Source organism: Chrysemys picta, chromosome 10, assembly GCF_011386835.1.
Source record: "Chrysemys picta bellii isolate R12L10 chromosome 10, ASM1138683v2, whole genome shotgun sequence".
Taxonomy (NCBI): Eukaryota; Metazoa; Chordata; order Testudines; family Emydidae; genus Chrysemys; species Chrysemys picta.
This window is the reverse complement of record NC_088800.1, coordinates 79,424,132-79,451,048: the sequence shown is the minus strand read 5'-3', so window position 1 is coordinate 79,451,048 and position 26,917 is coordinate 79,424,132. Positions and strand designations below refer to the sequence as shown.

General features: G+C 48.6%; 1 protein-coding gene across 1 annotated transcript; it reads left to right on the top strand.

The window, feature by feature from the left end:
* The first annotated feature begins 16,288 nt into the window (after positions 1 to 16,288).
* ACTB (actin beta) lies at positions 16,289 to 22,379 on the top strand. Its single transcript, XM_005289068.4, has 6 exons — positions 16,289 to 16,567; positions 18,936 to 19,064; positions 19,454 to 19,693; positions 20,243 to 20,681; positions 20,991 to 21,172; positions 21,688 to 22,379. The coding sequence occupies exons 2-6, from the start codon at positions 18,942 to 18,944 to the stop codon at positions 21,829 to 21,831; spliced, it is 1,128 nt and encodes a 375-aa protein (XP_005289125.1). The 5' UTR covers positions 16,289 to 16,567; positions 18,936 to 18,941; the 3' UTR covers positions 21,832 to 22,379.
* The last annotated feature ends 4,538 nt before the right edge of the window (positions 22,380 to 26,917 follow it).

Here is a 26,917-nt window from a genome sequence, read left to right as displayed (position 1 = left end):
CCCTTTGTGATTGTCACTCAGCTATGCACCAGAACTTCATAGCGAAAGTAACAGGCACAGAACTCAGATCCTAAAAGCACAGGCCACTACCACAGGCGCTACAGGGGAATCTCAGCTGTTGCGAGTATGACACACAGGTGAGCAGCTCTAATGCCAGCCAGTGATCTGATACACCAGTCAAGTGTGGTTGCTGAGGTCGGTGATGATAATAATTATGACTGATAAATAATAATTCTCATCCCAATCAGAACCAGGAAGTACAGGAAGCCTCAGAAGAAAGCTTGCTCTGGTAACTTTTGCAGCCCAATTTTGCAGACCCAAGAGGTTTGTCCAGCGTGGATAAAATATGGCTCAGCACCATCAATTTTGGGTGCCTCTCCAGCTTGGGCCACTGAGTCCCTGTTAGGTTCACCCACCAATAATTTATACCAGAGAGAGGTTAAGGGAGCGTTCGCTTTACAACAAAGATGTCCTCTCTGATGAAGGAATCTGTTCAATCCAGAAAGTATTTCCTATTATTTAGGAGTGAAAATAATTTGTAAAGAACTAGACAAAAGTCACAGAAGAGGATATCAGGTGCGATTAAATCAATTCAACATCAACCTCTGAGTCATTTTTGTATTGATCTTCAGTGATAAAATGCTCCCACATCCATGCAACGAGATGCTCCATTTAAGATTCACCTTTCATGTTCCTAGACCGGGTAGGGTCCCCAGAATACAGAATGAAGTTGACTGGAAAGTCCTCGGCCCTGGGCTGCTGTTTGGAATACAGTCATTTTCATGTACATTATCATGACAAAAAGAAGAACAGGAGGACTTGTGGCACCTTAGAGACTAACAAATTTATTAGAGCATAAGCTTTCGTGGACTACAGCCCACTTCTTCGGATGCATATGCATATGCTATATGCATCCGAAGAAGTGGGCTGTAGTCCACGAAAGCTTATGCTCTAATAAATTTGTTAGTCTCTAAGGTGCCACAAGTCCTCCTGTTCTTCTTTTTGCGGATACAGACTAACACGGCTGCTACTCTGAAAAATTATCATGACAGTTTTAATGAGTTCTAGAGGGAGGCATCTGTCTGCCACAGGCCGTTTCGTTGAGTGTTTTTTTAAATAATATCAGCTTTATTGTGATTTTTCATTTCTTGTTACCTGTTTTATCCTGGCTTTCCCTTTTCTCCCTCTAGCAAGGGGAATAATTGTATTTGTAGCCCTAAGTAGGCAGATCCTGCCTAATCAATTTTAATTTTCAATCACTTCCCTCAATACCTCTCTATCCTACCCCAGCTGTACATGCATTTGATCCAGTACAGGGCAAAAACTAACTAAATAAAAAAAAATCCAAAAATATTTGGCAAAGAAGTTGACTTTGATCATTTTCATGCTCCCTTGTATGTTTGCTTTACTCATATGTTCAAGAGAATGAGTTTACTGCAAGAATGTCCACAGAAACAACAACGACACACTTGGTCACACCCTGTGTCACCTTCACAAACTTCACAATATTGGAAAATGGTCACAAAATGCAAATTTCAACTTTGGAATCACAGGTATTTGCACTGGACCGCTGAATCTAAGAGTTATATTAATCCAATCAGGGACCAGAAGCAATACAGTCTGATCTATGTATTTAGTCAGAAGAGATTAATTTCTGAATATCCAATGCTTGTAGAGAACAGCTCGCTAACCATCTATTGACCAATAATTATTCGGTGACACTATCCACTTAGTTTTGAATAATGAGGAAGTGCAAGAAATTTGTGTACAGAAAAAGAGACCGAAGATGACAAGTAAACAACCCTTTGTGATTTGTTCATCCAGCCCTAGTTTGGATCCTCCACTTATTGTTGTAAGAGCTACATTGTGGCTGGATGCTAAGGCCCATGGGAAATCCAGATCTAGGTCTTCTCCTTCCATGGAGTCCTCTCTTTCAGCTTCTCCTTATTCCAACTGAGTTACAGACTGCGGGACAACCAGTCACCCAAGCCAATAGCACCCAGTGTTTTTCTGTTGTCCCCTTCCTTTCCCTTCCTCCTCCACCAAACTGACTAACCTAGGAGAGAAATTGCCCCACCCCCCGCTCCGCCATCTCCCCCGAAGTCATGGTAAAACCATGAGGGCAGAAGGAACAAGTTCATATTGTGCAGTTCATGCAACAAAGTGGGGGGCACGGGAAATCCACCAGCCAATTCTGAGAGGGGAAAAGGAGGAAGAGGTGTATTTTCAATGTCGATTCCTGGCAAATGTACAGGCTTGTCAAGCAAGAAAGGGAGGGGGAGTTTCAGCCGCTCTCTGGTTTCCTGTTTCCGTTAACCCATTCGCTGAGAGAAGCTCAACGTCAGACCCTATTGGCCAAGCGGGGCTGTAACCAGGTTTTGCCATTTAAGGCTTATTTCCCGGACCGGTTAGGAAACAGGCTCCTGGCTGCGCTGACGGAGCTGCTGGCTAGGTTTGTCAATTGGTGACAACTCACATCAGTTTAGTCTCCTGCTCGTAATGCTGCAACTGTAGGTCAAAGCAAAGGGACCCCTGATCTCTGTTAAACACTGCTGGACGCTGTCTGTAATACATTACAATAGAGGAGTTGCTACCTGATTCATCTGGCGACACACCTGGTTTAAAAAAAAAAGGCTGGAGGGGTTGGAATTTATTTTCTCTTGTGATGGGCTGCCTGCCACCCATGCTGGAGTGGACCTGAGACACATTTCCACAGCCTGCCAAAACACAACAGAACAAAGCTTTGCTCTGCCTAAACATTCCCCAATCCAGGCACCGGGCTGTGATACAAGCTGGGCGTGGCAGCAAAAGAGGTTAAGCTCTGATGCTCTTCCTGTAGCTCTTGTCAATTGCCTTTGCACTTAAACCCTTGCAACTATTCAGTAGCTGGGTCTGAATGAGGCCTGGGTAATTGGCTGCTGCCGAGGTAGGCCTGGCTAAGGTTGGGAAGAAGTGGGGAGAGGAAGCAGCAGCGTTATCTTTGGGAACCACCACCAAAGCAATTGCTGTGGCTCTGTTCCCTGCCCTTCTGACGGGACTGGGCCGGATCTAGTTACACTAATATTCCAGGCAGTAACTAGGCTGCTGTGGTCCATTGAGAATAAGGAACTGGGGTGGACTTTAAAAACAGACGGACAAGAGCCGGCTTGTCTTGTTTACCCCTTGGTCACACCCTGTGTCGCCTTTACAAACTGTTGGGAAGCCTCAGAGGCACCAAAACCGATGGTCCTGTGGCGCAGTGCTTCCCTTCATGCCTTCCAGCTGAGGGAATCTGGCCTCTCTCTTACTCTTCTCCTACCTGTCGTTTTCTAGAGCTGTCTCTCTGTCTTGGCCTTAATTCTGGCTGAGGCCATCACAGTGGCCTGTGGCCGCCTCTTTCTGTTAGATACCGCCTCTCACGTGGGGTTAGCTAACCAACCCATGGAAGTTGTGGCTCGGGGCCCTTGTCCGTAGGGAGGACATGCTGAGCATGGGAGCCCTAATGCACAAGGTGGAATGGAGGAGGGTTAACGGCTGCAGCAAAAGCCATTGCGTGTATGTGGGATAACTGGAAGGCAGGTGAAGCTATACAGGGACCACAGAGTGCACATCCAGGGGTTGTGAATGTGCTACCCAAAGTCACCTTGAACCTTCATCCATCAGCAACGCAGTGTTTGTTCCACAGAACAGGCAGGATGTGTGAGAGCCACAGTCCATCAGAGAGACGTGGGGTGTGACCGCCCCAGCTCGCAGCAGACTCCCCAGGGCAATAGCTTAGGGACTCCCCAGCCACGGCCTCCAAGGAGCTGCTCGCTCACTGCTGAGTGTCTTCCTCCTCCTCAGTCCTGCTGAGAACTAGGTAGGCTTTTTCCCCTTTGTACTGAACAAGTCAAGGAAAAAGAATGTTCAGTGAGTGCGCGTAGTGTCCTCAGCAGTGGATGGGGCATTGGGACCACACCATGCAGACAACATCTGCTGGTTTTACCAAGGGACTTTGTTGAACTTGGCTGGGCAGACGCACACGCACGTAGGTGCCCAGTAGCTGGAATCATTGGCTGTTACTACCCTAGGATGGCAGCTGTACTGTCAATGGGACTGAGGGATTCTGACCAGTATGTTTCCCCTCTCTGCTCAGATCCTGCCCAATTATTATCTACATGATGTTTGGCCTTCTAGAGCTGCACAGCTTCCTCCACCACTGGGGCTGTGTTGCTGACTTCAGCAATCCGGACCCTAGCTGCAGAACAAAGGAAGAGGCCTGGGGCGCCGACAGGGCGCCAAGGGGAGGGAGTATCATCTGAGCACACAAATGCCTCCTCTGCACTTTCTCCGGGGACATGAGTCCTGCAACAAAACTAAGGCTGGGGAAGTGGCTGCATTAACCATCCAAATGCTCAATACTCCGCACTGTGACGTGTATGCGCCGGCGTGCAATAACTAGAAAACAGCACCCGTCCTTGGAGAGTCACAGCCCCGGCCACTGGAGAGGAGGGACGAGGGACTGCAAAGGGGAGGCGAAAGAACTGGCGCTTTTAGACAGGAGGAGCGATGGGCGGAGACGGGGAGATGACGGCAGAGCCGGGAGGCAGGAGCAGGACGGGCTGGAGCCTGGGCAGGTTTGCGCCGTTGTGCATTTAATCTCGGAGCGTGCCCGTTGGGGCTGGGTTCTTTTGTCGCTGACATTCAACGTGAAAATCAAAGGTACAACCCCGCCAGGCAGATCTAAGCTGCATTTCTCCCTCCCCAGCTCCCCTGGCTCCAGGGTATTAGTTCGGCTCTAGCCCAGGTCTGAAAGGAGCTCGTCTCCCCAGCGGAGAGCTGTGCAAAGGCCTGTGTGGAAGGAGCTGGTGATCTCAGTCCCGTTCGGAGTGGCTATTGACACTCACATGTGCCTCTTGCAGGTGGTCTGGGCAGAAAGAGTCGAGGGCTGAATGCCCTGAGATGACTGAACTCTCCTTTCCCTCCTAGAGGTCCTTTCCAGGTCAGGGCTGAGTCTCATTAGCAGGGCAGCATGGGGGAAGCTTGCATGGCTGCTGTCCATGCTGTGCATAAGGGGGCCTCTCTCTCCACTGCTGTCAGGCTGGTAGTTTTGGGTTCCAGTTTTCAAAAGGTGGCCTCCATTGCAGAAGGCCCAGAGGGTTAGCTAGCTCCACATTGAAAGCAGCTTCTTCTGCTAGATGCGAAAGCAAGCCACTCTGATACCATGGAGGTGCTCACATGCTACCTCTCTGGGTATATGTACACTGCAGTAAACTACAGTGAGATGGTATTTTATTGCAGTGTAGACACACCCTGAGATGAGCTCAGGCAAACAGCTCTGGAGATTGAAGCCCCCCGGGCGTAAGTAGGACTTAACTGGTGTTGGCCCTCTCCCCAGTGGTGAAGTTCACCCTGTATACAGACACAAAGTACATCTTTGGATCATTCTCTCCTGGACCACAAATGATGGGACTTTATCACACATGTGGGCAGGGGGCATAATTGACACACACTGACCTCATCCCTTATGTGTACAGTTATAACATCTGTGCACACAGGTATTGGTGCAGAAAACTGTGCACCATAGTGTGGTTGTGCAAAGTTGCCTTTGCACAAATGGAAGCTGGGTCGAGGGCAGTGGCGGATTAATAATTTTGCCGCCCCTAGGCTGGGAAATAATTGCCGCCCTGGCCCTGCCCCGACTCTGCCCTTTTCCCGCCCCCATTCCAACCCCCTCCCCAAAGTCCCTGCCCCAACTCCGCCCCCTCCCTTCTCCTATTGGATCCCTTCCCCAAATCCCCGCCCCGGCCCCGCCTCCTCCCCCAGCGTGCGGCATTCCCCCTCTTCCCCCCTCCCTCCCTGCCCCGCGAAACAGCTGTTTCGTGGCGCAAGCGCTGGGAGGGGAGAGAAACAGGACGTGGTGGCGCACTTGCAGAGGAGGCGGATGTGAGCTGGAGCAGGGGGGCGGGGCGCGGACGGCGCTTCTGCCCCTGCAAATTTGCCGCCCTAGGCCTAGGCCGACAATAATATGGCACTGGTCGAGGGCCTGTCTTAGGGCAGAGTGATTCTAAAACTCACTAGATACATTTATCTGAACCTCTATCATTTAAAATCAAGTGGTGAATCTGTTGGGAAAGCTTGTACTTTCTCCTTCTGTGTGTGTGTGTGTATGTGTGTGTGTATGTATGTGTGTATATAGATAAAGACTCTTATTTATAACTGCTTGTTATCTGAAGATGAGGGCCTCTTTACTAATCCAAAAATGAAAAAATTAGACCCATATCTGGTGGAGAACAGGACATAATATGCTAATGGATCAAGGGAGTGTCGATTAACACAAGATGTTAACTGGTTTTGTTTAGCTTTCTGCTAAGATCTTATCTTCTGCCGGAAAGAATGCATGGAATAAGCCAAAGTGGGGTCTAAACAAAGTGGAAGATAGGAACTTCTGGGGACATGATCTGCGATGAATGATAATAAAATGCAGTTGTTTTGGTTTAGCAACCCAATGTCTAGACACACACAATCTGTAACAGGACAGATTTATTTAATCCCAGAATTTGTTTGCTAAATGGACCATTAGATTGTCTTGGACGGCATTCAAATACACAGCAGGCCTACCATGCTCCCATTGAAGTCCATGGGAGTTTTGCGGTTGACTTCAATTGGAGCAGCATTGGGTTCTTCTTTGGAGCAGTGTTGCCTAGAGAGAGAGAAGGCCTGATTCTGTTCTCATTAGTGTAGCTCCACTGATTTCAGTGAGTTACACCTGATGTGCACGGGTTTAAGAAAAATGCCCATGTACCTGGCATTGGGTGAAGGTCCCACTGTTCTCCTAGAGTGAGTCGTAGTTTGTGTACTGCTTATAGGAAACAAGTTACTGGCATTAAGGGGTGTTAGGTGGCATTCAGTATCATTGGTTCCAGTAAAGAGACTAGTTGGTGCATACTGAATTGTCCCAAATGATTTCTTTCAAAAGAGAGATACCAGGGGGACTGAATGCAGGACTGGGACACAAGAACGCCTACATTCCATTCCTCTGCCACTGACTTTGCAGCCTCGGACAAGTCACTTGGGGGGGGGGTTCAAAGGCACAAGGGGAGTTAGGCACTTAACTCCCATTGACTGTTAAGTGCGAGTTGGGAACCTGCCTGCCCTTTGTGCCTTTGTTATCCTCCCCTCTTTAACTCCTCTGTGCCTCGATTTCCCCATCTGTAAAATGGGGATAACAACAATGCCCTGCTCCACAAGGCTGTGACTGAGTGGATAGATTTTCATGGCAGTTGAGAACTTGCACCTCTGGAAATCACACCACGTAGTCAGGCGCCTCAGTATAGATTGAAATGCCTAGCTGTGGGCACTCAGATTTGAAAAGGTGAGTAGTAGTCACTTGCCCAAAGACAATGGCAGGGCCAGGAAGAGAGCCCAGTTATCCCGAGTCCCCGTCCTTTGTACAAACCACTAAGCCATCCTTCCCTCCCCTAGCCCGAGATTAAAACCACCACATCAAAATCACAATAGTGCTTAGCAGTTATACAGCCTTGTGTATTTTCAGGGCACTTCACAACTCTCAGAACACCTGGAGATGTACGTTTTCAAATGCTGGCTTCAACCCCTCTGCACCTCTGTTTCCCCATCTATAAAATGAAGATAATGCTCTGTCCCTAAGCCTGCCAACAGTCCTGTGAGGTCATCGTGTCATCTTTGCAAAGGGCTTTAAGATCCTTGGAGGGAAAGTGCTAAAACCCTTGTTATTGTCAGCAAGTTGAGAGGAGATTAGACTGAATCCCATTTTGAATATTCCAATATCTGTTTCATTTCCCAAGTACACTGATAGCCAGCAGAGAATTCCATCGAGCATTATAATGCTTTTTACAACAGAATTTGCAAAGTAATTAGAAAAAAGATGTAAAAGATACTGTATGGGATGAAAGAATCAATGTTCACCTCTTTGTGCTACGTTTTATGGGTCATGTAACAAATCCATGGAGAACATCACTGTCTGAGAAAGTTTCCAAGCAACTCTGATACTGCTGCGGCCGACTGTTCTTTAACCCTGACTGGGGAGATGCAGGGTTTGAGTTTCAGGCTGAATCACTGGGGTGATGAATAGTTCCAGGGAGCTGACACATTTCAAAAGAAGCCAGGGTGCCTGCTATTTAGCATTACCCTCTTGTTCTCTCGTTCCCCCTATTGCTAGATGGAGGGATGTCCCCTGAAACTCGGGCTCAGGCTAGTGTGAGGGGAAATTTACCAGTATAATTATACAGGACTAGGAGGGCCTTTTTCTGATCGAGCTCAGTGGTTCTCAACCAGGGGTCCGCGGTGAGGGGGGCGGTGAGCAGGTTTCAGGGGCTTTGCCAAGCGTGGCTGGCATTAGACTCACTGGGGCCCAAGGTAGAAAGCTGAAGCCCCACCGTGCAGGAGAGCAGCCCGGGGCCCTGAGCTCCAGCACCTGGGACTGAAGCTAGCTTCGTGGTGCCCCTTGTGGCATGGGGCCCTGGGCAACTGCCCTGCTTCCCACCCCTTAACGCCAGCCCTGACTTTTATATGGGTTGGAATGGGGGGAAACAGTAAATAAGGGTATCCCCAAGATCTGTGTTAGGATGAGAAACTCTGTAAGCAAAACAGACACACATTTAAAACCCCTCCTTTTTTCTAAAAAGGGATACCAATAAAACATGTATGCGACGGGGACTCCTCTCCTCTGAGAATGCTGCTCTCCTGAGTTGCGTGAATGGCTGTCACACTTGGCCAAACATTTGTTGGTCCCCATCGTTACTAGTGAGCTGGAAATAAGGGGTAAACAGTGCAGTGATGAAATTCACAGAAGGAACTAACCTGAGAGGAGCTACAAACCCCAGAGAGGACAGAGAAGCTATGCAAAGGGGCCTCGAGAGATTCGAAAGGGGGGCAGCAAATAAATATGAGATTCAGCTGGGGAAAATACAAGCTATTACATCTAGGGGGTTAACATAAATGCAGAGGATCCGCTCTCATACTGGTGCAAATTGGGAGTGACTCCACTGGAGTCAAGAGTATTTCACTGGTGTGAAACTGGTTTAAGTGAAAGAAGAGTCAGGCTCATCTCTTCCATGGGAAAAAGAAACCAGTGAGGCCTTACAGCTGAAAGAAACACAGGATGGAGGATGGTGAGTTAGACATGAGCTTTCAAATGTGTCATTGAAGCCAAAAGGCCAAAGCAGTTTTTGGCTGTAGATGGAAGCATCAGGTCACAGAGGGGATAGTTCTGCAAGGGTAGCTGCAAACACTTCATTACCACAAAGGCGCTGATCAATTGGAATGACTTCTCAAAAGATTATAGTGAGACATTGATGTTTGAATATATAAAGCGATATACCTCAGGGCAATGATAATAGTCTACACATACTAGAAGGGGAGGAGTTGTCTGGGGGTGGCACAGGGGATACAATGAAATTAATAAGGAAAAATGTGACTGTCCCTACAAAGCTTCAGGCTAGAGAGACTTCTTAACTCCTGTGGGTGCGATGGACACCCCACTGCCTGGGACATTGCAAATAAGTGGGACAAAACTGTCAGAGATACACTGTAGGGGACAATCCCATGCTGGCCTGACAAGAGGAAGGACTAGCTGGAGCGACCAAATCGCTCCCATCTCTAATGGCTATGGACCAAACCCTGAGGTCCTTGCTGAAACGCCCATTGAAGATGATGGAAGTTTTGCGGGACCGAGGACTAGTAAAAATGGAGTAAGAAACTCAGGATTTGGGCCTGCAAATCTATGAACTAAGATGTCATGGGCTGGGCCTTCCCTTCCGCCCCACAAGCACAAGAGGAGGGAAAAACCAGTGCTAGAAAAAAAGCTCTTTGAGGGGATTTTATTCAAAACCCACTTGTTAATTTCAAAAGTTTCCAGGGGTTGCTCAGTATCTTTTGGCTCAGTGTCACCATCTCTCTTCCTCATTGTGGCTAGAGGGTGGAAAGTGAGAGAGCGAATGAGCGTCGGTGTAGGGAAGGGGCGGAGGAGAGGACTCCAGAATGCATCTCCTTGGAAGGGGCAGGGGTACTAAAACAAGTCCTTCTCATGTCATCCCCTGTCAGTAACCCCCTGCAACGGTTTGGGAAGGGAAGAGTCTGAAGGAGTCCTTGCATGAGACACATCTTCGTTTGGGTTCCTCCTCCCAGGTTCTTCTATTGGGCATGGGAGGAGGGGTTGGAGCTCACCCTCAGGGATGTTTCTCTCACATAATAAGCCCGAATGTTCCATGGAGGCACTGACTGGCGGGGAGGAGGGAGAGAAAGCGATCAGGAGGTTGTGAAAAGGCTAACAGCCAGAGCACATGATGAGGGAAAGAAAGCTCCAATTATGGGAATGGAAGGGACAAGCTGAAAACAAAGTTGATGCAGTGTCCTATGAGTGAGGCTGCCTGGGGGTGAAATTTCTTTTAAAAAGAGCAAGAGATGGAGATGAAGGCCGTGGAATATAGTTCCTGAGAACTAGGCCTCAGCCATATCAACCACAGCAGGGCACAGAGCATCCTCCTACAGATGATTTCACCATGAGCCAGGGAGATCCAACACCGCAGAGCAGGCCAAGGGGAAGGCAAGGAAAAGTGAACTGAAACAAAGAAAACCCCTAAAGCCTACACTGACAGTTTCACAATGCCTGCTCATGGGAGGAACTTGTGCCTTCAACTGCCGTTGGCTTCGACAGACCTCATTGTAAAGCCTGTTCTGGTATTTAACCCATATCTTTCTTGGCTTCTCACAGCAGCACATCTCAGATGTCAAGGGACTGGCTGGATATAGACAGGTTGGTCCCCTATCCCGAAGAATAACAAAATCCCAAAGTGAATATGAGTAGGAGACTGACACCCCCCCTCCCCCTGTTGCATTTTCAGAGAAGATCCAGCCTTTTCTATGGCCCACGTCCAATTTCAGATTGTGGAATGCTCTCTGCTATATCCCTAAACTCACCCTTGAAAATGTTCCCCCCTCGCTCCTCTTTGTGTTACTTCCTTGCAGGTGCAGATAGGGATGGGCGATCTAGTCCAGGTGCAATCCGAACCATCCATGGAGCTATGCCTCAAGCCAGCATGGAGGTGGGCATGAGGTTCAGATCAGAATGGGAGCCTTTGACACCCACTACTCACTCACCTGGCCCAGGGGTCAATGATGATGCAATGGAGACCCAGGCCCTAAGACTATGCTCTGACCTGCTGTGTCCATCACATTCCGTTTGCCTGGTCTCTTCTGTTTAGGTTCCTGTGCCACCTTCATCGCCATGGTAGATGAACGCCTTACATGCGCCACCAAAAGATATCGGGTTCGTTTCTGTGCTAGCTGATATTAACCTGGAGTCTCTTGCTAGTCCCTTCCTCTGCGTTTTGCTCCAGGAGAACATCCTGTCTGACAACATTAGGCAGTACACGTGGTAGTAGTCAGTCTGGGGTGTGGAGAGGACCTCGGTATCTGTCTGTGATCAGCAGCCTCAATAAAGAATCCACTTTATATTCAGGAGACTTGAACCCTGGCTTTTCTCTACCTCAAAGGAAATGACGGAAGCCATGCTGCTAATTACTTATTATGGACCCGCTTCTGCGGTCCTTGTGCGGGCAAAATTCCCATTGCATGAAAAGGATTTAACGTTCAGGGGTTTTGTTATTGTTTTCCAAGTGTTTCCAAATTGCTTTATGATTTGCTCCAATATTCCTGGATGTTAGGTGATTCTATCTGGCAGGTATTTCCCTTTCCTTCGAAATGATCCAACCTACATCTGCCATCCCCCATCACACCTCATCCTCTCTGCATGAGTCCCCAAAGACAGGGGAGCTTGGTGACTCCTTTGCTCAGTTCCTTTGCAGGGCTGATGAATCGCATCTGGCCTGCTGATTGGTACACTTCTTATCTCAGGAGTCTTTCACTTGCCTCTTATGAATCCTGATGTTTCTAGTGCCTCATTAACATTTATCTGCCTGAGCCCCCTGCTCCTTTCATCCTTTGTTGCTGAGAACTGCAACAAAGCAGATGTTGACCATGTCAGCCTCCTTCACAGGCCCTATTATGGGAGCTCTCTGTTCCCTTCCCCCAACCAATGGGAGTGCTTTTTCTGGTCTCTTATCAACTCTCCCATGTAACCTTTCCCCTTGCCTCATTTTACTCCTTGGCAGCCATCATTCATCCAGGACTTGGAACATCTCCTATTTGACATATAGTACTCACCACGCAGCCTTTTCAAAGCAGTGCATGCATTAATTATTCCCCTAGGGAATTAACCAATTAGCCCCATTTTACTGATGAGGAAGCTGAGCCACAGACAGGTTAAGGGACTTGCCTAAGGTCACAGAGAAAGTCAATGGCAGAGTCAGGATTTGAGCTCAGGAGTGCCCGGTCCCTAGATTCCTATGCTCAGGCCCCTCTTTCCCCTCTCCACCCCTCCTTAAGGAAAACCCTGAGGTTTTGAAGTAACCTTTATTTAATTCCTTACTGCTGGACATTTTTGGCAAGGTGCTTTGGCACTCACCAGGCTGTATTCTGTATGTTCGTAAGAGGAGATCTAGGGTAGGTTTGTAAGAACGTTATCAGTGTAAGCTGAGTGCCTCTTTGCACATGTATTTGATCGCATTATCATTTAAGAGCCCATCCGTAGTGCATACACTAGTGGTCTATTGTGTCTTATGGGTTTCCCTTCATAGCGTAATTAACAGAGCACATTCATGGTGCAATATGCATGGGATGTGGTCGTCAGGTTCATGTGGCATACTCATGTTCCTTTAGGCAGGTTCTTGATACCATACGGGTTCTCCTGGATAGGGCGCACATTGTGTGTATCTTCAGAGCCTAACAAAGCTAGTACACACCTAGGGGAACCCCCTCATTGCTAAGAGCACAGTAATGACACAAAGGGCCAAATTCTGCTCTCAATGACAACCGCGTAAATCTGGAGGGTGCCATTGACTGCCCTGGAATTACTCTGGATTTGCACCAGTGAAGCCGAGAGCAGAGTCTGGTCCAACCTTTCTACGTGGCAACGTGACCCAAGCCAGCACAGAGTTTGGAACAGAGCAGCCACCATGTGGCGGAGCAGGATGGTCCTTTCACAGCGATGACACGAAGATACCCTCCTCTCAGCCCCCACCTTCCTCCTACCCAGGATGGCTACTGGTGGCAGCAGCAGCAGTTCTCCTGGTGTTCCCTGGGGCAGACACAGCTCTTTCCACCCCTGCCTTAAGAAAAGAGCTCCCTCAAAACAAGGGGCTTCCAAGCACTGAGAGTCTGGGGGGCACAGTGTCCATTTACCAGGAACCTGAGCTTGCTTCATATTTTCTCCTGGCTGTCATGCCCTTGACACATGACTAGAAATCGCTTATGGCTTGAGTTCACCAGCAGTACAATCCTGCAGTGGATCAGCGTGTCCTCACCCTGCAGCTCTAGGGAATCCTCCCCTCTGTTAGGAAGCCATTGGTCCCCCAGGCTATTCTCTGGGCACCTCAGCACTAAGCCACAGGAAGAAGAAAGGAACCAAGGCCTGATGCCACCAGCCTTTCCCAACTCCTCTGAGCATCCTGCAGGATTCTGGCCCCATACAGGGCTACCGCTGGGCACAGACCCTCTGCACAGGGGTGAATTCAACAAAATAGAACACAGGAAAGCAACATCGGGAATGATAGGATGGGAACAAGATCCTGGCCCAATCCATAAATGGGTTGTTACAGTTGTTATACCCTATAGTATCCCCCCTCCCTAGGCAATGGCAGAGCTCTGTTTTGAAGCTGTTTACACAGCTTCACCTGCTGCTTTCTTCCCTCCTTTGTTCCACATAGCACAGATGCCATGATACATCTTACCTGGGGAGATAATGTACTCCCCCCCCCTCACAAAAAAAAACAAAAAACCACCCAACCTCAGCAGGCAGGATCAACGTTAAATGGCTGGAACAGCGATTCCCTTCAGGCATCCTGTTAGTTGAATGCAAGCCCAGTCCTGCACACCTTTACTCTTAGTCTTTATTCACCTGAGCAGTCTCCTTGACTTTCCTGTGACTAAGGGCTTTCAAGGAACAGGCTGTAAAACGGTCACAGCAGCCCTTCCTATGATGTGTACCCCATCACCCTGTTGTCCCTCTACACCTGAGCGTCACCTAACCATATGATCAGGGCCAAGCTCCTTTGGGGCATCCCAGCTTAAAGGTACCAGTTGGAGGTGTCTGATAAATAGCACACATGGTTGGCATTTTCCAGGGGATTTTGTGTTTTAAACCACTGGGATTAAATCTGAAAGGACCTACATTTAAGTAACAGTAAGTCTGTGCTGCCGACTGTAACAGATTGTAAGTTGAGGCTGACACTTTACCTACACTACTGTTTAATTAACTTGGTTAATTACTTAAAGTTTGTACAGTGCTTTGAAGATGCAAAGTGCTATGTAATTGCTGGGCATTGTTACTTTTATGATGGCCTAACCTTTATTTTGAAATGATGTTTTATTATAATAATGAAACCCAGAATTGCAGAAATACAATGCAGTGAGAAACGTTCACACAAAAACAACATACACAAAGACACATTTAGCCTGGCACCAAACAGCTAAATGGAAAAGGAACAAGAACTCCCAAGTTCCAGCTAAGTCTGATCCTACAATGACCTGTGTGCAGATGAGTGGCTGCAGGCCTCCATCTGCAGAGAGCTCAGGCCAGGATCAAGGCCTAAGACAACAACCACTAAGCACTACTCAGGCCAGGTCTACACTATACACGCCCTGAGCAACACAGTCATACCGACCTATCCCCAGTGTAGACACTATGCTGATGTCCCATTGACATAAGCTACTGTCTCTTGCAGACGTGGATTAATTACACAGACTGGAGAAAGAGGGTCCTGTGGCACCTTTAAGACTAACAGAAGTATTGGGAGCATAAGCTTTCGTGACTGCATCTGAAGAAGTGAGGTTCTTACCTACGAAAGCTTATGCTCCCAATACTTCTGTTAGTCTCAAAGGTGCCACAGGACCCTCTGTTGCTTTTTACACATTCAGACTAACACGGCTACCCCTCTGATACTTGACAGACTGGAGAAGCTCTCTTGTCAACATAGTACCATATTCACTGAAGCACTACAGTGGTGCAGCCTCACTGGTGCAGATTTTTAAGTGTAGACCTGGCCCCAGTGGGTGGGATTCACAAAGGTATGTAGGTGCTTAACTCCAACTGTGATACACAGAGCAGGCAGATCAGGTGCTGGCGTACCATATCACACATTTGCAGCAATCTTAATACAAATATCATTCACAGGGTTTGTAAGTTACCGTAATATTCCTTGGGTGGGTGAGTTAAAGGGCCGCCTTTACCAATGATAGCAGCAAGAGCAGCTCCCTTGTGCCCACTGCCTTGTGGGGTGAATTTGACCCTTAAATTCAATTTTAAATTGGAATCTGTTCTGGATGATTATTATTTGCCTGGTGCCAAAGGCACGTTAATAGTCCAGCATATGGACAGTAGGGGCTGATTTTCCTTTGCCCTATGGCCTCTTGGTGCTTCTTTCTCAGCATAAATGGGCCATAAAGTCAGCAGCTCGCTCACTAGGAATACCTCTAGCGTAGGGGCTTCCCTAGCTGATATAACCAGCTGTAGGCCATGCCTTTTCACAGCCTGGGGTGTAGGGGATATTCCAGGGGCACAGTTGGGGGCAGGAACTCTGCTGCTGTCTGATGCTAGTCTAATTTAGACTGGGGGACCAGGAAGGCCCCTTAGCTCCAGAGTAAGCTGCCTTTGCGTTTAACCCCTTCCTGCACTGAGGGGGACCTCAGCCAGGCCAGAGATGTGGCTCTAAGGTTCCTGTCCAGAAGACCTTGCAGTCTAAGGGCCCATTCGCCGCTGAGTGTCGTGTGGCCCCAGTGAAGGCCAGGCATTTCTTCCAGTAGCCAGCCCACTGCAGCGTTCGCAGGATCAGGCTCTCGATAACCTCTTTTTCCCTGGCCTGCCGAGGCAGGGAGGTTATTTGAAGGGGATGCCTCCGGGGCACCGGGCGCCACACAACCGAGCCTGCCACGCTCAGTCGAGGGCGGCCAATAATCGGTAGCACGCGGGTGGGATGGGGGGCCGTAAGACCCCCAGGCCTGGCGAGCCACAGTGGCCTGAGCCACCAGACCCACGCGGAGCCCTTTTCCCCAGGGAAGAGGCTGGTGCCTGGGCAGAACAACAAGGCAGCCTCTGCATGCACGTTTCGTTATGAATCAACCCTGCATTGCTATGGCACTGAGCGTGGGCTCACGCCTGCAAAGGAGCAGACAGGGTACTGCACCCACAGGCAGCCAGGAGCAGCCCTCCCCCACCCCTCCTGCTTCTCTCTCTCTCTCTTTTTTTTTTTTTTTTTGCAAGAGGGGAAAAAAAAAAAAACCTGCTGCAATGTGCAAAGCGGCTCGGGAGAGGCAGCGGCCGGGCCAATCAGAAGGGCTAGCTCCGAAAGTTGCCTTTTATGGCTAGGGCTCTACCGCTCTGGCCCCATAAAACCCGGCTCGCGAGGCGGGTTGGAGTAGCTGTGAGCTCCCTCTGCACGCGTCACATTCCCCCACAAGCCGGCCGAGCCGCTTCTTTTTGCCAAGGGGCTAAAAAACTTGCAACTTCCTTAAGGTAAGTGATATGGGGCAGGAGCCCCCCTCAGAGCCGCTTTCCTTTGGGGGGGCGGGCTGGATTTCTAAGGGCCCCTTTGATTCGGTTTCACTACTCCCACCCCAGCAAAAAGACCCCAAAGAGGGGCTGAATTCTGATGGCTTCCAGATGAAAGCTAATGCTGTCCCCCCCCCCCAAGGGAAAGCCATTGCAATGAACTCAGGCTGTGGTGGGGTTGCTTTTTTCCTAAGATTTATTTAGGGGGGGCTCCTCTTCCAGGGGAGAGTCCAGCTCCCTTTGTGCAAAGCTAAAGTGCACGAGCCAAACTGTGAACGGCGGAGCATGCGGGGCAGGATCGGTTTCTTTTAGCTTTTCCTTGTCCACGACCAGAGCTGGCAGTGATTGTGCGAGCGAGCTCCCCAGGCAGGCAAGGGGGGTTGAATCCACCGGTGCTGTTGCATGGTTGTGATCGGGACCGGGGGGGTGCGGTGCGGTGGAGTTTGCCTCAAGTTAATCGGAGTTTGTGGGTGTAGCGAGGGTCTCGTCGGTTGCAGTGTTGCTGAGACCGCTGTGGGGCTGTAATCTGGTTCGCTTGTCTCGGTGCCTAAGAGGATTTGTGGTTGGAGTAGAGGTTGAATGGGGGGGAAGGAGGAAGGGACGTCTAAAGCGAATCCCCTTCCCAAGAGGAGGGAGGTGGGGGGTTTGGTGGACCAGTGGTCCGGCTGAAAAAAGGGGAGTTGTGAGAAGACCTCTGGGGGACAGGGGGTATCTCTGTTCGCTGCCCTTAAGCTCTGGTTAGGGTGTGACTCCAGAGCTGCTGCTTCCGGTGGCAGAAAGCCGGTACTTCTATTGTATCAGCCCAGCATGTGCTGGGTAAGGGTGGGGGAGGCAGAGGGAGGATCCTCCATGCACAGGATGGGGAGGGGAAAAGACATGAATCAGTCTCCCGGCCCAGAGGGGGTGGGGGTCTCTTTGTCTTGCTGAAGGCATATGGGATCCCTCTGAGAGGTGGCTGCCTCTTCTCTCCCTCCCCCCCATCCTATGGGGCGGTTACACTGGAGGCCCCCCATACACCCTCTTAAGGGAACACTGGCGGCTCCCTTTTGGTAAGGGGCTGAGGGAGTGGGTGGGTCCAGGAAGACTGATCTGAAATCTGATTCTGCTGAGGGCATTGTCTCTAGTGTCTGGGAAGGGGTGGGGTCCCCGCAGGTCTAGATGGCTAGTGTCTCTGGCCTTGGGGCACAGATCAAGGGCTATTCTGCCTGATAATAGGGGGAAGAGGTGCTCTTTTTATTGCTGGTTTGGTTTTAAAATGCATTTAAAAAAACTTTCCAGCCAAGCCATGCTTCTACCCGACAGTGGGGTGAAAGGGTTAGGTTCCCAGAGCAACCTTGCTAGGTTGGTACAAAGGGTGGGAGGAGGCACAGGTGGGGAGAATCTGACTTTTCAGTTAACCAGTGGATCTGCTGCTCTAAACCTGGCACTTCAGTCTCTGATTACTGAGTTCTCCTTATGTGACAATTGCATAATAGCATTGTCTTAATCCTGTGCTAGCTTGTGCTGTCACTCGGTGTAAAGGGTTTTGAGGCTAGTTGGTGGGGAACCTGCAATTCAACTTGCCCAGTTGATTAAATGTATATAAAGCAGGCTTCTTTCTTATGAAACCCTTTACTGCTTTAGGGGTTAGGTCAGTGGGAGACTATTTCAAAATGCATCTGTTTAAGCTAATGCAATTGCTTGCATGACAGGTCTAATTAGTCATAGAGCCTGTGTGCTCAACAGGGTGGAATCCAGGGACAAGCTGCTTCTCTGAAGCAGGGTGTGGGTAACTTCCCCTTTTCAAACTGTTTCAGTTGTCCTCTTACCCTGTGCTTCAGACACCCTAGTGCTGGTACCAGGCACACTCCCTCTTGCAGGGAGTGGCCACAGCCATATGCTTCATTTGAAAAGGGAGGGGAGTGGCTTGTCTCCTTAATCAGTCCTCCAAAAGCTGGCTCCACACCGCACTACTAGCTTCTTGCAAAGCTTGCTCTAACCATTGCCTTTTATGGTAATAATGTGAGACTAGAGCTGGGACTTCCTTTGTCCCAAATCGGTGCAAAGGCAAAATATGCAGTGCTCTGCGCCCTCTAGTGGCTGAAAGGGAGAAGTCCAGCTCACAAACAGGAAGCTAGAAAGGAAATGGGTGGGGAAGGCCCTTGCCTCTGCATACTCAGAAGCAAATAGCGTAACCTTACCGCATGGGGTTTTCCTCCCAAACCATGATACACTCACAGCTATTACAAGTTTTTCCGGAAATTCTGGAGCATGGAGACGTCCATAAACTTAAAGTGAAACATCTGTTGCCCAGCTAATCAAGCTTGCTGATGTTGTCTCCATTACTTTACAGTTCGCCATGGATGATGATATTGCTGCGCTCGTCGTTGACAATGGCTCCGGTATGTGCAAAGCCGGTTTTGCTGGGGATGATGCCCCTCGTGCTGTCTTCCCATCCATCGTCGGTCGCCCCAGACATCAGGTAGGTAATGGAATTAGCATCTTGCCTGTATTGTTGGATGAATCCTAGTGATCAGAAGAAAACACTGCAGGTGTATATGATCTAGATCCTGTCTGCACACAGATGTGTGGCCATGCAGGAGTGAAAAGAAATGAGCTAGTTTAGTTCATCTTACTGTCAGCCAGTAAAACGCCCCATCTCTACTGGGATGGGGAAGTTGTGTACCTATGGCCTGGCTTCCTAGGTCCTGTAACCTCTAATGCCTCAGTAAAACTCTAAAGAGCACGCTAGCAGCCATGGTTGAGGAACTGGCTGAGGAACGGGGCCTGGTGTTTAGTCAGCCAATGGATTGGTGTCTTAGCGTTAGTGGACCAAGTTTGACTAATCAGCTCTGACTTTTCTCTCTACAGGGTGTGATGGTTGGTATGGGCCAGAAAGACAGCTACGTTGGTGATGAAGCCCAAAGTAAAAGAGGTATCCTGACCCTGAAATACCCCATTGAACACGGTATTGTCACCAACTGGGATGACATGGAGAAGATCTGGCACCACACCTTCTACAATGAACTCAGAGTTGCCCCTGAGGAGCACCCTGTGCTGCTTACAGAGGCTCCCCTGAACCCCAAGGCCAACAGAGAAAAGATGACACAGGTGTGTAAAGTGGCCTTGGTCCCCATTCTCCATCATTTGGCTCCAGCTGAGAGCCGCTGGCCAGCATTCCTCCCTTGCGTGCCTTCATCTTTTTTCCTTTGCCATTCTCTACAGGGTTTTCCTTTCCTGACCTGAGTCTTCTCTTTGCTGGATCTTGACAGGTTTTATTTGCTTTTCCTAAGCTGGTGTCCTCTTGCTGACTTTATACTAGCAACTCCTTTTACTGCTTTTTCTAACAACACTAACTCATTCACCTGCCCTGAGTGACTTCTGTAACATAGCTTTCTAGAGCTTGTGAGAAAGCTAAGATGTTAGTCCATGTTCTCCATTCCTCTTTCCAAGGTTTGATCTTGGGTTGGTGGGTTTGCTGTGAGCTCAGAGCTGGTTGGTATGGTCTCCCATTCCAGAAGACCAAATCCTGAGTCTGCAGACGCTACACTCTGCAGCATAAGGACATTTGCATGACTTGCCGCAAACTGTCTCTTGTGAGTGCTGAGTGAGCTTCTTGGTCACATCCTGTCAACTTAACCTCTTCTCTTGTGTCCACAGATCATGTTTGAGACCTTCAACACCCCAGCCATGTACGTAGCCATTCAGGCTGTGTTGTCCCTGTACGCCTCTGGTCGTACCACAGGTATTGTGATGGACTCTGGTGATGGTGTCACCCACACTGTGCCCATCTATGAAGGTTATGCCCTCCCCCACGCCATCCTCCGTCTGGATCTGGCTGGCCGTGATCTGACGGACTACCTCATGAAGATCCTGACAGAGAGAGGCTACAGCTTCACCACCACAGCCGAAAGGGAAATCGTGCGTGATATCAAGGAAAAGCTGTGCTACGTTGCTCTGGACTTCGAACAGGAGATGGCCACCGCTGCCTCCAGCTCTTCCCTGGAGAAGAGCTATGAACTCCCTGATGGTCAGGTGATCACCATTGGCAATGAAAGGTTCAGGTGCCCAGAAGCCCTCTTCCAGCCATCTTTCTTGGGTAAGTCACCATCTTGTAGGAGATGGTTGGTGCAATTTGCCTTTGCCTTTCCCACCAAGCTTTAGTGGTGAATCTAATGGCACATAGCTTCCCACACAATCAGTCTAGAATAACTTAAGTGTTGTGAAGCCAAGCGAGAGATCTCTTCTTGGCTGAAGGCTGGAAGAAGCACTTGTCTCTATCTGGTGCTGGATTCTGCATGATGGATGCATTTGGCATTCTTAGTGTGCCCTAAATTACACTAGCTTATTAGGTTGTGATCCTCTAGTTGGTATTTTACTGACCTTATTACTGGCTCCTTCCTGCTAGGTATGGAATCCTGTGGCATCCATGAAACTACCTTCAACTCCATCATGAAGTGTGATGTGGATATCCGTAAAGACCTGTACGCCAACACTGTGCTGTCTGGTGGTACCACCATGTACCCAGGCATTGCTGACAGAATGCAGAAGGAGATCACAGCCCTGGCACCCAGCACAATGAAAATTAAGGTATGTTGAAGACCCCAGAACTTATATGCTCTCTGCTCATGTTCCAGCAGTGGGTGGGGTTGTCCTGATCAGAGCTAGGTCCCTGGGATGAAAAAAAGCTACAAGAGCTCAAATCCTGGAATCACTGGGTCATGGTATTTTGATGACAGTACCACCATGTGAATAGTCTTCCTTGGCCTGAAGCACTGGCACTAATGGGCTGACGAAAAATGCTGTTCCTAAATTGGGAATGAACATGAGATCTTGCCACTCAAGCCTGTTCAGATTAAATGCCATGTGATGGTGGCTAAAAGTGAATGCTGACTATCATTGGTCTTTGAATGTGGCAAATCTAGTGGCTTGCAACAGGCCTGGTCTTAACCTTTTCATGTTACTCAATTTTTCATTAAGTTGCAAAAGAGCTCCAGAAGGGTTGTGCCCTGTTGGCTATAGCCCAAACTGTGATCCAGCTACAATAGCATCAGTAGTGTTGGTTGGCATCTGATACAAGCATGTAACTCTCTTGTCTCCTACAGATTATTGCCCCCCCTGAGCGCAAGTACTCTGTCTGGATTGGTGGCTCCATCCTTGCCTCTCTGTCCACCTTCCAGCAGATGTGGATCAGCAAGCAGGAGTACGACGAATCCGGACCCTCCATTGTCCACCGCAAATGCTTTTAAACCGGACTGTTACCACATCCCACCTTTGATAAAACCCATAATTGCGCATAAAACAAGATGAGATTGGCATGGCTTTATTTGTTTTTTTTGGCGCTTGACTCAGGATCTAAAAACTGGAATGGTGAAGGTGACAGCAGCAGTCTTAACATGTTGGCGCGAACGTCCCCAAAGTTCTACAATGCATCAGGACTTTGATTGTACATTTGTTTTTTAATAGTCATTCCAAATATTGCATAATGCATTGTTACAGGAAGTTACTTGCCTCTGTGGAGGCAGCAGCCCAGCTCGAAGGAGTAGAGTAATGCTTGTCAGTAAATTATGTAACCCAACAAGTGTCTTTGTATCTGCCGCCTTAAAACAAAACACACTTGATCCCTTCTTTGATTTTTGTCAAGCAAATGGGCTGTTTCCCCAATTATAGATGTGAATGAAGGCTTTACAGTACCCCTTGAGCGTCCAATGAGAAGTGGTGCCAGTATGTGGGGGAGGGGAGGGGCTACCTGTACACTGACTTAAGACCAGTTCAAATAAAAGTGCACACAATAGAGGCTTGGCTGGTGTTGACTCTTTCTGACTTCACTGCATGCATGGATCATGTCTCGCTACGGGGGGGGGGGGGGGGGGAAGACCTGTTCCCAGCTGGGGTGAGGTTGGGTGGGAAGGCAAGATGTGCAGAGCCAGCATTTGAGCTCTGCACCACTGCAGAGCCTACAGCAAGAACAAGTCTCTCCTGGAACCTTCTCGGCATTCCTTGGACCCTACCAAAGGCCAGGCTTGAGCCATTACTTTAATGCCTCCCAGCTGCCTCTCCTGCCAACCTTCCTGCTGTTAGGTGACAGCTGTGCTAAAGCAGGTGGACTCCACAATGCTGACAAGTTTGTCCTTAAACTACCCACACCCCATCCCCCTTTCTGCTTCCACCACTTCTATCTGTGTCCTAGAGGAATCAAAGCAGAAGGAAAAAGGTGACCAACCAGATGTCTGCTACAGCCAAAAAGGAGCAGGGGAGTACTGGTGCAGCTCTGATTTAGTTGCTGAAGCACTGAATCTTTCCTGCTGTGCATTCAGATCTGTAAGGAGGCTAGATCTAGAATCCCTTTCTCTAGACATAAGCAGAACAAAGTTCCTTTGTAGGGTTAAAGGACTACTTTAAACCCAGAGGTCAGGAATAGACAAGACCTGACTACCTTCCCTTTGCTACACTTATCTCCACTTGTGATCTCTTCCCCCCCCCCCCCCCCATAGTACACAGGTGAAGGCATAGGGCTCCACAACTCCCAACAGGTTGCTGAGCAGCTCATAAGCAGGGTCACCAGCAAAGTCATGCCAGAAGTGGAGGCTGGAAGAAAAGTTGCTCTAGCGCTCCACCTGCCCTACACTATAATATGTTCCCCTGGGAACTCTGGCTTTGATCTCTTGCAGGGGTGAGTACTGCCAGATGTGCAGTGATGTGCCCCAAGCAGAACTGAAGTCTGCTGTCACAACGCCCTTTCTTGTAAGATTTAAAAATCCCCATCAATCAGTGATATAAGCACACGCTCCAATCAATGCTAAAAATACCCAGGAGTCTAGTACCTCGCCCATAATAACCCTCATTGTTTATAAGCAAAACTGATTGATAGTAGTTACCGTGTCTGCAAAAGTCAGCAGAGGCATTAAGCGGCATACCTCTAAGAGTAGATCCACAAAGACCATTTATACTTAGTCACTAAAGCTAGGATTATCAGTCAATTGCAAAACTCTCAGGGCAGTAGGGAGTTTATTTATAGAGCATCCAAACTGGGCTAGGCATGGCCCTGTTATAAAGAGCCATCCATTTAAAAGGATGGCATTGGAGATACAGGCCATATGATTGGCTGGTGTAGAGGCCCAACTGAGATCAAGCTCCCATTATTTTGGGTACTATGCAAACAACCCCTGCTTCAAAGAACTTAGACAGGCACAGTGAGTGAATTGGCTTAACCCAGTTACTTGAGTTCCAGCCTTATGCCCTACTGTCTAGACTGTGCAGCCTCCCCCCTACATACTGGGACATCTGTATTAACTTTTATTTATTTTTTACACTATAGGTAGTCTTGAGGGATTCAAAGGAGGATGTTCCAGCACGAACAATGGCACATGGGGTCAGGCCCTCACCTCTCATCCAGTTGAGAGGTGGCTGACTAGAAACTCGGGCTGAGCCAGGCTATGTAATGATTTCCCAAGGCTTTTATAGTCTGCCTGCCTACCAGCCCTAAAGGACTGCCAATTGATCACCCTTAAAAACAGAGTGAAGGCAGGAACCAGTTTGAGACTAAAATTCAGTCTTTATCTGCTTTTTCGGCCTTGTCCTGCTGTGCCTAGCTATCAAGCTGCCTACGGTGTAAACCATCTTCCAGCGTGCAGGCCTGTGAACGGCAGTGTATTAACGATGGGAGCTCAGCTTACTTTTGAGTCTGCTGGCCTTGGTCTGTCACCATATTAATATATACTTACTTACAGAAACTCAGTTTCCGAACACGTGTTCGGGGGCATAGAGGATGATCTAAACCCATGTCTCTTAGGCTTGGTCTACACTAAACCCCCAAATCGAACTAAGGTACGCAACTTCAGCTACGTGAATAACGTAGCTGAAGTCAACGTACCTTAGTTCGAACTTACCGCCGTCCAGACCCGGCAGGCAGGCTCCCCCGTCGACTCCGCGTACTCCTCTCGGCGAGCAGGATTACCGGAGTCGACGGGGAGCACTTCTGAGTTCGATTTATCGCGTCCAGACTAGACGCGATAAATCGAACCCAGAAGTTCAATTGCCTGCCGCCGAACCAGCGCGGTAAGTATAGACAAGCCCTTAGCTTGTCCTTAGAGCATGGAGATGCCATGGAGCTTGTGTATAAGGGTCCAACTCGTGCTTTCCTTTCTGACTGAAGAAGTTGCTGTTGAAATGGTGGTTGTGATACAAACAGAAGATTATGATGTAAGAGGTGCAGGGGAAAGAAACAGCAGGAGGCAGCTATTTATGAAGATCTAAGTGGCCAGACACTTATCCTCAGCAGTAACCGACACAGGAAGACCATATACACATATATCTATATAACTCAACAGGGGGAATTGTTTCACTAGAGGATGTTTTTTGTAAGGTGGCAGCGCTTGTGTTTCCTGCTTACGAGGGCTTCTCAGTGAGGTCAGGGTTATCAAAGTGGTTTTGGAAATGCTTTTGCAAGGGCTTCTCTGATTCTTTTCCCTGGCAGCTACAGTCAACCGACCGGTGAAGTGCGCAAGGTTCTTCTGGTATAGCTTATCGCCTTGGCTAACCAAGAACTTTATGCGTTATGCCAAGTCGAAGCAACATACATAGATTCTTATTAGGTTCCTTGGATAAGGCTTGGTAATTGTGTCTCTTAGTGATTACATGCTGGAGAAAAGAATTTTGTGTCACCCTGGGGAAAACATTACTCACTACTCAGGACTCTCAACTCCTAGGGTGTTTTCCTTTAGCGAGCGAGGGGATGTTTTTTTATACAGTCATCTCTTCCTAACGCTAATTAGTGTTGAGCTAGATCTGGGAATTTATTTCTAGCCATTGCATAGGTTTGGGGGTAATATATCTTTCCACTGACTCTAATCCCACTGAATCACTGGTCACTGGAAGAATGCGTTGTCCTTCATCAAAAGTAGTCATGCACGGTGCACTGGTTGTGGCAGAGGCCCGGGAGTCAGGAGACCCTGTGCTACCACTGACTCACTGTGACCATGTGCAAGTTCACAGTCGCTGTGCTGCTTTCCTCGGCTGTAGATTAGGGAGAACGATACCCACCGTGGTAGAGTGGCCGTGAGCTCCTTAGAAGAAAGAGGCTATGGAAGGGCAGCGTGTTATTTACATCATTGCATGAGTTCGTCAGTGAACCACAACATGGATTCAGCGCTAAATTTAGTACTTTATTCATCAAATGTATTTGCATTTCAAATAAGGCCCTCAGCTTCCCAGATGGGGGAGTCCCTCTTGTTCCAGTCTCTGCTTTCTCACTTTATACCTAGCTGGGCCTTCAGACCTTGGTCACTGATCAGTGAACAGGTGCGCCTCACATAATGCTGCTGGGACTTCCTCAGCGTACACGCAATACAGAATCCAAGTAAATCCTTTTTTCTTTGGCACTTTGGCCATTGGGGAAGTCGATTTCTCAGCCGTACCTGGTATGGGTGTCAGTATTGTGGGTGCCAGTGACTAGGATCCACCCTCATTTGGATTTTTTAGGGGATTTTTCCATATCCTGGAAGGCCCAAGAATTCCCATTTGTCTTAGCTTCACCTTCCTCAACCGTCTTTGAGACACCATGTCATGGGTTTAACCCTCAGCCATCTAGCCTTCACTCAACTTCCCAGTCAATGCCACACTTCATTTGATTGGGAGAAGAAGGCTAATTGGGCCCAGACTTACCTGGTTTTTCGTCCTTCTCCCCTAAGAGTGCTCAACTTTCACTAGTGATATAGGTAGACACCAGCAGCAAGACGTGTGCTCTGAAGTCAGCTTGGGAACAAGGAAGTCACCTCACTGATCAGCTTATGGGTGCAAGCTATCGAAACAGATTAGTGATGTCCTTGGTAAAGGAGATGGTTTCTTCTTTTGGGATTTAACTGCTGCATTAATTGATCACCAGCCTCCTTACTTTTCAATGTTTCCCAACCACTGGGAATATTATTGGGTGCCACCAGATGGTGCTGTTACAGATAGCCTGACAAGCTCTAGTTAACAGAAAGTATAGCTAGTTACACTGCAGAAGAAATGCTTATCGTTAGTGGTGGTACAATTCTTTTTTAGCAGCTGTGTGTAGCACCAGTGAAGGTGCAGAGCTGCTGGCTACAGTTATACTCATGCAAACAAACTAAGCTATCATATGGTGTCAACGCATTACATGCCCCCTTTGGGAAAAGTCTATTGTCAAGCAGCAGATAAAGAATGTTTTGACTGGGATTTTGTCATTGAAATGGGTTGTAAATATTCTTTACGCTCAGAGGAAGAGTTCCATGTGCTGAAGCGAGTGGTGTGTCTGTTTTTTGGCAAAGTGGCTGCTAAACTACATTAGATAGTTGCTAGAGGTGGCATTGTGCT